The sequence below is a fragment of the Spinacia oleracea genome, chromosome 5 (assembly GCF_020520425.1).
Source record: "Spinacia oleracea cultivar Varoflay chromosome 5, BTI_SOV_V1, whole genome shotgun sequence".
NCBI classification, from domain to species: Eukaryota; Viridiplantae; Streptophyta; class Magnoliopsida; order Caryophyllales; family Amaranthaceae; genus Spinacia; species Spinacia oleracea.
In genome coordinates, this window is record NC_079491.1 from 121,900,723 (window position 1) to 121,913,869 (window position 13,147).

At 41.5% G+C, this 13,147-nt stretch overlaps 1 protein-coding gene and 1 pseudogene across 1 annotated transcript; one reads left to right on the forward strand and one right to left on the reverse strand.

The window, feature by feature from the left end:
* Positions 1–206: 206 nt before the first annotated feature.
* LOC130462202 (uncharacterized) lies at positions 207–307 on the reverse strand (annotated as a pseudogene).
* Positions 308–5,122: 4,815 nt separating this feature from the next.
* LOC130461832 (uncharacterized) lies at positions 5,123–5,437 on the forward strand. The gene has a single exon (XM_056830061.1). The coding sequence runs from the start codon at positions 5,123–5,125 to the stop codon at positions 5,435–5,437; it is 315 nt and encodes a 104-aa protein (XP_056686039.1).
* Positions 5,438–13,147: the final 7,710 nt, after the last annotated feature.

Consider the following 13,147-nt stretch of genomic DNA (forward strand, 5'->3'; position numbering starts at 1 on the left):
AAAAGTTCGAGCACTATTGTGACACAATCAAACACTATGGTGTCACATCGGATTATGTGAGGTTGACATTGTTTCGTTTCTCTCTACTTGGGCGAGCAAGTGATTGGCTTGACAAGGAGGTCAAGCCCAACTCACTTCGCACTTGGACCGAAGTGACAAGTGCATTCCTAAACAAGTTCTACTCGCATGGGAAGACGGCGGAGTGTCGCCACAAGATCCAATCCTTTGAGCAAAAGCGAGATGAGTCACTCTTCGAAGCTTGGGATCGTTTCAAGGAGTACCAAAGGGAATGCCCACACCATGGGATTCCTATATGGTTGTTGCTCCAAACAGTTTACTTGGGGTTGAGTCCAAGTTCGAAGACAAGTCTTGATGCGGGCGCGGGAGGCCCCATTATGAATAAAACTGAGGATCAAATACAGGAAATCATTGAGGATGTAGTTCAAACCTACCAATCCTGGCATGTAGGCACAAGGGATTATGATGGGAAAGTTAGGAGTGAAGATGGTAAGGGTTCGGTGTACGCCATAGAGCAAGCACGGATGATAGAGAAGCTTACCTCGCGCTTGGAGAAGCTCGAAAACACACCAAGCCAATCGCCATCACCGTCTACAATCCCTCCTCCCTCGGCCACTCTTCTCTCTAAGGGGAAGGGCAAGGTTAGTTCTTATGGCTCAATGCCTCCGGGCACATTCTTTTGTGAAAATTGCCAAGACTATAGTCATTCCCCCGATGCATGCCCCTTAGTTCATAACTTGTCATTTGTGGATTATGGCCCTTCGTATGAAGGAGAGTTTGATGTAGAGTATGCTAATGCCATCAATGAGAGGTCTAGGAATGATAACCCTAACAATCCTAATTTTTCTAGGCAACCTAGAGGGCCCTCCATGTATGGTCCCCACCAAGGCTATGGCCAAGGAAGTGGGTATGATAGCCAAAATCGAGGTGGCTATAGAGCACAAGGCTATCAAAGCCAAGCACCCTATGGTCAAGCTCAAGGTTTTGGCAATCAAGGCCAATACAACCAAGGGGGTTATAATCCCAACCATCAAGGTGGAGGGGGTTATAACTACTCTTATGGGAAATTTAGGGGTGCCTCAAGTGGGGGGTTATCCTTTGAACTCGGGAGTTCCTTATGGTGCATCTCAATTGCCACCTCCCGGATTCAATGGACCGAGGACCTTTGGCAACCAATATCAAGCAAACCTTAGTGGTTATGGCGTTGCACCTCCACCACTCCCGCCTCTCAAGTCTAATCTTGAGGCTCTCATGGAGTCGTTTGTGGGGGCGCAAGCCAAGAAGAATGTCGAGTTTGAGGATGGATTCAAACAATCCAACACTCAGTTGAAGATGATTGAGACCCAACTAGCTCAACTTGCAAATACCTATAGGGAAAATCATGCGCATGCTAGTCTCCCACCCCAAAGTCATACTCCAAGGCAAATAAATGCCATAGTGACAAGGAGTGGGAAAATCTTAGATGATGTTCCTCGAGCTAGTAAGGTTTCTAAGCCTAATGGGAAGGATCAAGGGGGAGTCATTGAGTCTAGTGACAATGATGTGGTAGAAGAGGAGCCTCCCATCAATGATGTAGGTGAAACTCCTATACCAAAGGAGGCAACTCTCCTACTTCTCCCCACTCCTAAACTTCCCTATCCCCAAAGATTCATAAGGCACAAGTTGGACGTGTAATTCTCAAAATTCCTTGATGTTCTTCGAAATTTGCACATCACCCTCCCCTTTACGGAAGCATTGAAACAAATGCCTACCTACTTTGAGTGGGAAGCGGGATTGCGACGTAAAGGAGACGGTGAACCTAACCGAGAATTGTAGTGCTATCATTCTCAACCAAATGCCACCCAAACTCAAGGACCCGGGTAGTTTTTCTATCCCTTGTGCTATTAAGGAGCTTGAAATAAGAAATGCCTTGTGTGATTTGGGTGCTAGCGTTAGTCTAATGCCTTACTCGGTGTTCGCCAAGCTTGAAGTTGGTGATCTTGTCCCAACTAATATCACCTTGCAACTTGCCGGCCGTTCGGTCAAGTACCCTATTGGCAAGGTTGAGGATGTACCCTTGAGGGTTGGTGGATTAGTGATCCCCGTCGACTTTGTAGTCCTAGACATAGATGAGGACGTGCATGTCCCTATTATTCTAGGCCGCCCATTCTTGGCTACGGCGGGGGCAATTATTGATGTCAAGCAAGGGAACATTACCTTGAAAGTTGGGAAGGATAGATTATTTTTTGACTTGAACAAAGCCATGCGTTATCCTAGTTCCACTAACGAGAAATGTCTCTTTGTTGACTCTTTTGATCCCATTGTGAATGACATGCACGAGCATTTGCTCACCACTAATGATCCACTTGAGCTTGTTCTTTTGAATAGTCATGGTCTAGGTACTTTAGGGATCGAAGTGGCTAACTACAAGGAGCTTTTGGATGCACCACCACCTTGCACTCAACCCGAGCAATGCATGCTTGTGTTGGATGGGAAAGAAGCTTTGGATGAAGCTGAAATTGGTAAGGAAGCTCCCAAGGTAGAGATAAAACCTCTACCTTCGAGCTTGAGGTACGCATTTCTCGGACCAAACTCTTCTTACCCCGTGATTATAAATTCCTCTTTAGATGACGAGCAAGTGCTCAAGTTCACTCATGTCTTGAAACGTCATCAAAGGGCTTTGGGCTACACTATTGGAGATTTGAAAGGTGTTAGTCCAACCCTTTGCATGCATCATATAGAGCTTGAGGACAACGCTGTCCCACATCGTGAGAGGCAAAGAAAACTTAATCCACCTATGGGAGAGGTGGTTAAGAAGGAAATAATGAAGCTTTTGGCAGCCGGGATTATCTATCCTATTTCTAATAGTCGATGGGTTTCCCCGGTCCATGTGGTTCCAAAAAAGGGTGGGATGACGGTAGTCAAGAATTCACATGGAGAACTCATTTCCACCCGGACGGTGACCGGGTGGCGCATGTGTATTGACTATCGCCAACTCAATCTATCCACTAAGAAGGACCACTTTCCTCTACCATTTATTGATCAAATGCTTGAATGTCTAACCAAACACAAGTATTTAAGCTTTCTTTATGGTTATTCCGGGTTCTTTCAAATCCCCATAAACCCGGAAGACCAAGAGAAAACTACATTTACTTTCCCTTATGGGACTTTTGCCTATAGGAGGATGCCATTTGGGCTTTGCAATGCTCCCGGGACGTTCCAAAGGTGTATGATGAGTATTTTTGGTGATATGCTTGAAGAAGAAATGGAGGTGTTCATGGATGACTTTTCGGTAGGAGGATCCACCTATGATGAATGCCTCATCAATCTTGGGAAGTGCCTTGCGAGGTGTGAGAAAGTCAACTTGGTGCTGAATTAGGAAAAATGCCACTTCATGGTGGAGGAAGGAATTGTTCTAGGGCACAAAGTCTCTCACCATGGGATCGAGGTTGATAGAGCGAAAATCGAAGTCATAGAGAAGTTGCCTCCCCCGGTGAATGCTAAGGGGATCCGGTCCTTTCTTGGGCATGCCGGGTTCTATAGGCGATTCATTAAAGACTTTTCCTCAATTGCTCGACCTCTCACTAACCTCCTCCAAAAAGAGTGTGATTTTCACTTTGATTCCGCATGTCTCAAGGCCTTTAACACAATCAAGAGTGCCCTTATTTCTACTCCCATAGTTCAAGCTCCGGATTGGTCTCTACCTTTCGAATTGATGTGCGACGCAAGTGATTTCTCGGTTGGGGGAGTTCTTGGTCAACGAAAGGACAAAAAGCTCCATGTGATCTATTATATGTCCAAGACTCTCAATCAAGCTCAAGCCAACTACACCACGACCGAGAAAGAATTTCTCGCCATTGTGCATGCATTTGAGAAGTTTAGGACCTATTTAGTAGGGTCAAAGACAACCGTGTACACGGATCATGCGGCTATTCGCTATCTTATGGCGTAAAATGAGGCCAAACCGGGACTCATTCGTTGGGTTCTAATCCTTCAAGAATTTGATATTGAGATGAGAGATAAGAAAGGAGCCGAGAATGTGGTGGCTGACCACCTATCTAGGCTTGAACTCGGGAGTGTTGCTCCGGATGATGTCCCAACCGAGGATGCTTTGAGAGATGATACTTTGTATATGGTTGGGAGTTCCCAACTCCCTTGGTTTGTAGACATCGTTAATTACTTGGCTTGTGGGGCAATCCCGGAAGATCTCACCACTCAAGAGCGCCGCAAGTTGAAGCATGATTCTAGGCGCTATATTTGGGATGAGCCCACTTTGTTGAGGCGGTGCCCGGATGGCCTCTTAAGGAGATGTGTTACGGATGAAGAGTTCCCTAGTGTCCTTCGTATGTGTCACTCCTCCCCTTGTGGTGGCCATATGGGAGGTGATAGAACCGCTTCCAAGATTCTTCAAAGCATGTTGTGGTGGCCTACCCTTTTTCGGGATGCTTGGGCATTTGTCAAATCTTGTGATCATTGTCAAAGACCGGGTAATATTTCCAAGAGACATGAAATGCCACAAAATCCCATCCTAGAGTTGGAAGTGTTCGATGTGTGGGGAATCGACTTCATGGGTCCCTTCCCTTCTTCTTATGGCAACCTCTACATTCTTGTAGCGGTTGACTATGTTTCCAAGTGGGCGGAAGCCATTGCATCTCCCACTAATGATCATAAAGTGGTAGTCAACCTCTTCAAAAAGACCATCTTTCCGCGTTTTGGGGTTCCTAGGGCTTTGATTAGTGATGGAGGGTCCTATTTTGCCCATGGTAAGTTCAAGGCTCTCTTGCGGAAGTATGGTGTCCGTCACAAAGTTGGTGTGGGCTATCACCCTCAAACTAGCGGTCAAGTGGAAGTCACCAATAGGGAGATTAAGTCTATCTTGGAGAAGTCGGTTGCCAAAAACCGCAAGGATTTACCAATCAAACTTGATGACGCCTTATGGGCGTATAGAACGGCTTTCAAGAAGCCAATTGGGATGACTCCCTACAAACTTGTTTATGGCAAGAATTTCCACTTGCCGGTGGAGCTTGAGCACAAGGCCATGTGAGCCATCAACACTTTGAATTTTGAGCTCACTAGTGCGGGTGAGCGACGCTTGCTCGATCTCCATGAGTTAGAAGAACTCCCCATGAATGCCTATGACTCGGCAAGCATCTACAAGGCGCGTTCTAAACAATATCATGACGCCAAGATTGAGAAGCGAGAGTTCAAGGAGGGGGCGAAGGTCCTCCTTTATAACTCTGGTTTGAAGCTGTTCCCGGGAAAACTAAAGTCCCGGTGGAGCGGTCCGTTCGATGTTGTTCGAGTTTTCCCCCATGGTGCTATCGAGATTCGGGATGACGATTCCGGGTCCTTCAAAGTGAATGGGCATCGGCTCAAACACTATTTCTTGGGAGAATCTATTGGATCTTTTGCTTCCTTGGATCTCAAGGACCCCCCATGAATTTGGGGGGGGGGGGGGGGATTCGTCAAGCTAATGACGTTAAACGAGCGCTCCCGGGAGGCACCCCGCGGCTTCTATGCATTGTTTTGGTATGTTTCATTGCGATGGGTTCACACTTTCCACCTTTTGCCTTACCCGTCTTTATTTTGGTGAGTTTGTTCGGGTTTTAACGGCTTTTTGCGGGACTTGCTCCCACGAAAGTTTCGGTAACATCCTTCTAACTCTATTGCATACTTTGGGGGACGGGCATACATCATGTTGGGGCATTTGGTTGGATGGGTAGTTGTGCCCCTCCTTGCTTGGTTTTAGGCCGTGAGGACATGGCCTAATTCTAGCTTGGGGGGAGTTTTGTTATGTGGTTGGCTACTTGTTGATGCTCATTGCTATGAATCATACCATTATATGCTTGTTTCTTTGTTTTTAGATTGATTTAGTTTGATTTTAGTTTCTTTTATTTTGGTTTGTTTTGTTTGTTTCTTTTTGTTTCCCTTTTTGGTGTGTTTTCTTATTTTCTTCCTTTTTCTTTTGTTTTGATTTCTTTTTTTGTCAAGGCAAGTTTTTCTAGGTTTTCTTAGGCAATATGCTTGATTGGGTCATATAAAATTGGAACTTGTAGATTAGAATGCTTTTATTCCTAATTGGTAGATTTTTACACGGTTCTTAATGTCTTGGGTCGAGTCTAGGATTTGGTGTCAAGAAAGTTGGTTGAACTATGGGTAGCATGCGTCATGAATTCTTGGCTTGTGGTAAGATGGTGTCGATTTCTCTAGTGATTTGAAACCGGAGAGAATGGTATTTGCTCCCTTGTGAGGTTCATGCTCAAAAATAAGCCCAAACACATTTTCATATATTGAGTGGCATGGATCCTTAGCATTGACTTTCTTGTCTCCCGAGTTTGACCATTTCCTTCCCGAGACCGCGACCGAACTACTTTAGGGGACGATAGAGGCATTTCTTTCGGTGACTATTTTTTCTTTTTAGTTTAGGACTCTATTTTCTTATTTTTCTCATGTTTTTGTTTTCATTTGCCCCTTTGCTAGCAATTTGAGTCTTGACCCTTCATTTCTTATTATGAGCACATTACAAGCCTAATAGCCTTTGTTTTGTTTTCACCCTTAGAAGTGATAGTGAAGCTTAGAGTTATGATGCTTGTTGTTTTGGAGTAATTATGCAAAGTTGAGGAATGAATGTTGTTTTGTATGAATGACAAAGTTTTGGAAGAATGTTGTATATAATGAGTAAATGATGCAAAAAGCAAAAAAGAGAGTTAAGTTGTAAAAAAGCCAAAAATAGAGAAAAAAACAAGGCATGAAAAGTTTCATTTGAAAGACAAAAAAAGAGGAAAATCAAATCAAGAAAAAAAAATGCAAAAAAGAGTTGTAGTTTAGAATTGTTGTTGAATAAGTTTGGGGGTACCCCAAATAAGTGGTACGAGTTTGTGTTTGGTTCAAAATGCTTGAGTTTAGTTCTATCATTGCGCTTCACTTTAGGTATGAGCACCAAATGGCCAAATTTGTTCCGCGCCTTACCCCTAGCCTACGTCACGCCCTAAAAGCCCTCTTCACCCCTAGAGTTGAGTCATTGTCGGTGGAGGGAGGATTTGGTCAAGCTTAAGGAACAAGGTTGTCATGCTAAGATGTCGGGTAGCCTAATGTTGATTTTCTGGCGCCTTCACGGTGTCTTGAGACGCTATTCTCAAGGGTGGATAAGATCTAGAGATTTGACGTGGTATACCCGGATGTAGGGGGATTGACTAGTGCTTGCCCTTAGTTTGCTTTGCTTGATGCTCGAATCTTTCACTCGGTTTAGGACATTAGTTAGCGTGTACTCAATTATTTGATTAGTAATATTAGTGTTCTTCTATACTTATTCCATAATAAAGCCCATCTTGAATTTTGTAGTTTAATTTCTTTTCTTCTCTTTTATTTTCTTCTTCTTTTCTTTCTTTCTTTTCTTGGTTTGTGTTTTCCATTTTAGTCTTGCCTTGATTAGATTTGCAAGATTTTGATTTTGGTAATTTTTTAGAATCTGATTAGTTGCTCATTCTTCCTTAGTTGAGTTTAGTTTTCTAGAGACTAGCAAACGCTTAGCTTGGGGGAGTTTGATGAGCGACATTTATGTCGCTCTTAGCCTAGAATTTTATGTTAGTTTTTATGCTTTTTTATAATTTTTGTAGCTTTTTGTGTGAGATTTATAAGTTTTGTTCCATCTTGTGCTTTATAGGTGATCTTGATGAAAAATGATGGAAAACAAGTGAATTTGAGCCAAAACAGGGCTTGTGCGGTCGAGTGGCGTTTTGTGCGCCCGAACAGGTAGTGCAAATGGAGTTCAAGGAGATTCCAGTTTTGTGCGGTCGAATACCCTCTGTCACTCGGTCGCACAAAACGGATTTTTGAGGCAGAATGTCCCAAGATTGTAAAACGATCGCACAACCCTGGTAATTCGACAGCACAGGTTTTGTTCGACCGCACAACCTATGTTGTTCGACCGCACAAAAGTTGTGCGCCCAAACGGCTTTCCTTGTTCGACCAAATGGAGCTGCGAAGGAGACTTGAGCCAAAGGATTCCCATTCGACCGAACGGGGTTTTATGTTCGGTCGCACAAGACGAAGAAAACTTTCTTCGCTGACCTCGCTCGCACAAGAATGCAAACGATCGAACAAACTCAATTACGTTCGGTCGCACAGTGGGTACGTGCGACCGAATCACTGCGCGGGCTGCTCTTTTTCGAACTTTGGCTTCTATTTGAGGAAACTTATAAATAGAATTTTCGATTTATTTTAGAAGAGTAGAATTTTAGTTGATAATTGGAGATTCTAAAAGTAGATTTTCAGCAATTCTAGAGAGAGAAACTCTCCTCCATTCAAGCTTCAGTTTGTAATCCTTCTTAACTCTTCTTCAATTTTGCAATTTAATTCTTAGTTTCTTAATTCTTGCTCTTGCTTTATTGTTGATTGTTCTTCAATTCCTTAATTTCTTGAATTCTTGATTTCATTGATTGAAGTTACTTTGATTTTCAATTTGTAATTTGATTGTGCAATTGAATTCTTAAATCCTCTTCTCTTACTCCTTCAATTTCATGCTTGCTAGCTTAGAATTAATGGATTGCTTGATTTCTAGAATGACTAGTGAGTAGAATTAGGTTAGGGTAAGGGGAGAATCTAGGAGCTTAATTAGGGGAAATTGTTGATTGATTGTTGGTTGATTCATGGATTAAATATGATTTGATGATAGGATACCCATGCTAGTTGAGTGGAGTTGCAAATGCTATTCGATTAGAGTCACGTGGAACCATAGGATAGATTTCGCAAGAGATTGTGGGCCTATCTTGTGTGATCAAATGGCGGTGCATATTATATGCTAGTTAGTTTAATCTAGGATTAGTCGAAAGCTCTTCCGTGGATTAGACGCATAGCGTTCCCTATCCGAGAGGTGGCGGGTTCGTCTTTAGATGCCATTTGCCTAATCACCATTTCGTTGCATGATCACCATTGGTAAATAGTTGAATTCATTTCCCCCGGTTTCCCTAGCCTATCCCCGACTCCCTAACGTTTCCCTTTCTTGATTTAATTTAGCATAATTCTTCATTTTTAGATTCTTAAAAGTGACAATTCAAAACCAAATCCTTGTTTGAACTAGATTGACTTTAAAGCTCATTAACCACCGTTTCTTTGGGACGATCCCTTTGCTTACCGCTAGCCGGTAGTTGAGTGGTTTATAAATATTGTTTGCATAGGTTGTTTTCTATCAACGACGGAAAATACACCTATCAGTCATAAGGTATTCATTCAAGAATAGATATATGTTTCTTTATGAGCGACTCATAGAAACAAAAGGTATTCATTCTACCACAAATCTGAGAACATATGGTTGTTGCTTAAGATAATGTCTTTTAGGAAACCATCATATTTCCAAAAAGGCAAGTGGGAGAAAAATGACCTCGAATGGACTTCGAGTCAAGCAACAAACAAATGTAGGAGACTTAGGAGTCTTTGGAAAAGCTCCGTACTTAGAAGCCTTTGGAAGAGCTTCATGAACACTTTAGAAGTGCTTCAAGAGAATCCTAATACTCAAAGGACTTGAGTAATGTCTTTATAGACACTAACGTTTGATGTTCAATACCTAAGTAAATCGTATAAGGAATAGAATTCAACCAAGATAGATACATAGATATCTTGAGGAATGAAAACTATGAAAACTTTGGAAAGTGCTTCAAAAACATACGACTTACAGGTTAGCTACGACGAAATAAAATTCCCAAGTATGATTTGAGGCCATCAAAAATATAAGTATGGTTCAAGGCCATACAAAATGGTTTGAGGCCATTTCATCCAAAGTACCTTCATCTTAGAGAATCAAATCTATGATTTGGTTGATTTGCATAAAGGGTTTACTCCCATTGGTTGCAAAAATATTTTCAAAACATACAAAGATGATATTGTATACACATACAAAAGAGAAGCTAGATTGGTGGTTAAAGATTGTAAACAACTTCACGGCGTTGATAATGTTGAAATCTTTTTCACCAAGTCGGAATGCTTGAACTATTTTGGATAAATCTAGCAATCATTGCATATGGCAATATGGCAATTGGAAAACGAAACACCTTACTCAATTGGACTTGTAGAAAGGAATTGTGTACATCACACAATGTAAAAAGTTTTGGATGCTAGATAAAAGAGCAAGCTTAAGAAATCTATTCGTAGATTAAAGCATGCCAGTGGGAATTGGACCATATTTGTCTAAAAGGCTATTGAGCAATCATAGATTTATGAAAATATGGATCATCTTATAGATGAGGAGTTTAGTGGGAGCAAGGTCAAGTTTATTGGTTCTATATATGAGATACATATCTCTCTATTGAAAATGACATTCAAATGGTTAGATTTGAATGTATTTGTCAATATTAGAACCATGGCGAAACTTATAACATACTGGGATAAAGATCTATTGGATAGGATCTAAAGCGTTGTTTGGATTCTGTAAAAGTGATTACTAAATCAAACACAATGGAGAGACTCAAAAGAGACTCTCAACCCATATGAGTAAGTCTAAGTTATGAATGCTTTAACTAAGTATAAAGCTAGGCTGTTATCACTAGAGTTAAGCATGAAGGACCTTGAAGAGGTACCTTCACCTTATATCACATGGCAATGCCAAGATTTTAGCAAGATTCAGTGTCTCTTGAAACAGAATGAAGCTAAAAGTTACATGGATGGATTTTAAAATGCGAATGGTATTTGCATTACAATCAATCATGTATAATGTGATATATAGATCGCCAAGATAACTCGTGAACATTGTATCGTGACGAGTTTATACCAATCTCTATTGATCTGGATCAAAGATTATTGGAACAGTATCAAGAACATCCAATACATTTGGATATGTAGGATGAGCACTTGATAAGAGGAAGTGAAGATAACTAAAGTTTTGATGCTACATGCATTTTCCTAAGCAAAAGTTGAATCTTGTTGTTAGGCAAACCACAAACATACACGGGCAATTAGGCGTCGTGATTAAAAGGTGGTAACATAGGTTCTAAACCATATGTGATGCATGGAAACTGAATCAATGATTAGTTTCCAAGTTCTCAGTTGAAAGATGTATCTCCCACATCTATGTGAACTGGTTGGAGCATTCCAAAAGGAAGCATCATTTGAAATTCTACATAATTGAAATGAATTCATTGTTGCCTAAGAAGCAATGAAAGGGAATTGTTTTTAGTGGGAGTTCTTCAATGAACTCAGGTTGATCACAAGTCTGCTACCTGGATGATTTTCTATTTTAGATATGATTATCATTCTAAACAGCAACGAAAGACTAGATCATACTAGAAACGTATTCAAAGATCTTTTCATCTTACATCGAAAAGCTTTCGATGGAAAAGATGCTAAGGATAGCAAAGTATGATAAACTAAACCTCTGCATTGAATGAGACACAACATTCATATGCAGAAATGGAATCAAGTTTGAGTTCCATGAATGTTTTAAGTATTGGGTGAAAGGCCTATATCTGTAAAACATTAAATGCTTGATTTTGGGTTAGAGGCCCACAAATTGGTAAGCATTTGGTTTAAACATTTATCATTTATGAAATTATGTTTCATAGTTCATTTAATCTTGGTTTAGTATTAAATGATAAGTCCATGTGATTCAAATCATTCAAATGGGATGTCAAGATGGATTCTTCGACAAAGAAACACCCATAAGTGAACTTGAATATTGAAGTCACAAAGGATCCCTAATCCAGGTCATTGAAAGGTGGACGACCAATGACTAATGAAGATTATGCAAATAGATTACTTAGTTCTGTTTCTTGAACTAGAGTGACTGGATGTCAGAATCTTTTGCATAGATACTTATTGGATCTTGTATCGGATTGACCATGAGAACACTTTAAGAGATTAAAGTCATATCATAGGTAGTTCTCATTAATGGTGATTAGAAACCGTTCCTCAGAACATGAGCGATTATGTCTGCTCGTTTGAAAATTAGTTCGCTTTGATACTAGCTAAACGTCGCACCGTAAAAGGAGGCTATAAAAGCAGTTATTGGGCGTACTATGAATCAAAGTGGGTGTTCATAGATTGCAAGAATGGATTGTCCTCCTATCTTTGATAGGATATGGTGTTGTTGTGTAACAAGGCCTCTCGGAGAGTTAGATACTGTAAAATGCATGGCCGTGCTCAGAATGGTTAGGCTTAACCTTCTGCAAAAGTTTGACAGTTGAATTCTGTAATCCGAGAAATACTTCTGGACCTAATAAGGATGGCTTGGATCTTACCTTATGTTCAGTAAGTAACACTAAGTGACAAAGGAATGTGGATGCACACTTGTCTGAATGACAAGTGGGAGATTGAAGGAAATATGTCCTTCAACCAAGGTTCATTAAGTCTAATACCAAGGTTCAGATTAATTGCGAACAATTAATTCAGTGAGATCAAGTGATCGGAACAGCTAGCTGGAGCAATGCTTCCGATCAGTGAGTTCTAATGGATATTGAACTCACAACTTACTCTTGACTGAACCTACAAGGTCACACCAATGACACGTAACAGATCACCGGATTAAAGGAATCGGAAATTCATTTAATAGCTTTTCGGGAATTAGTTGGAAACGTATTATACGATACGACCTTTGTCGGAATCGTATATCGTATCGCGAATATTCGTAAGCTGAGCGACACGAATAAATCGTATCGTACGACGGTGATTCGTCGAAAACGAAACGATAAATAATATATCGGAAATATATTAAATCGCGAATACGAAGGGCATCGGAGTTGCCGGCCCGTCAAGCCAAGCACGTAAGCGTGCAAGGCCCAACGAGCCAGCAAGCTCGCGAGCAAAGGCGAGCAAGGCCAGCCCATTGAGCGCGAGCATGCAACAGCACGCACAACAAGCAACGCAGCGCGAGCGAGCAAGGCCCACGGCCCAGCTGCTCGGCGCGCGCGCACTGTCGGCTTCGGCCTGCAGTGTGTGTCGCTGGGTGGGGCGTGCGGTCCGAGTGCTTGCGTGATGTGGCCGGTCAAGGCCTTTGGTTCTTGGCCGGTTACATCATTTAATACAATAGGCAAATTGTATTTTTCCAACACATAATTCTTATTACTCAAAACCCTAGAGACACAAAGAACCCTAGTTCTCTTTGTGCCTCCAAAGTGAGTTCTTCCCAAAAGCAAAGTATCTTGATCGATTGTCTAAGCTACGA

Bases quoted from the DNA above. Each gene is read 5' to 3' on its own strand.
- LOC130461832 (XM_056830061.1), top strand. From the start codon at position 5,123: ATGAATGCCTATGACTCGGCAAGCATCTACAAGGCGCGTTCTAAACAA.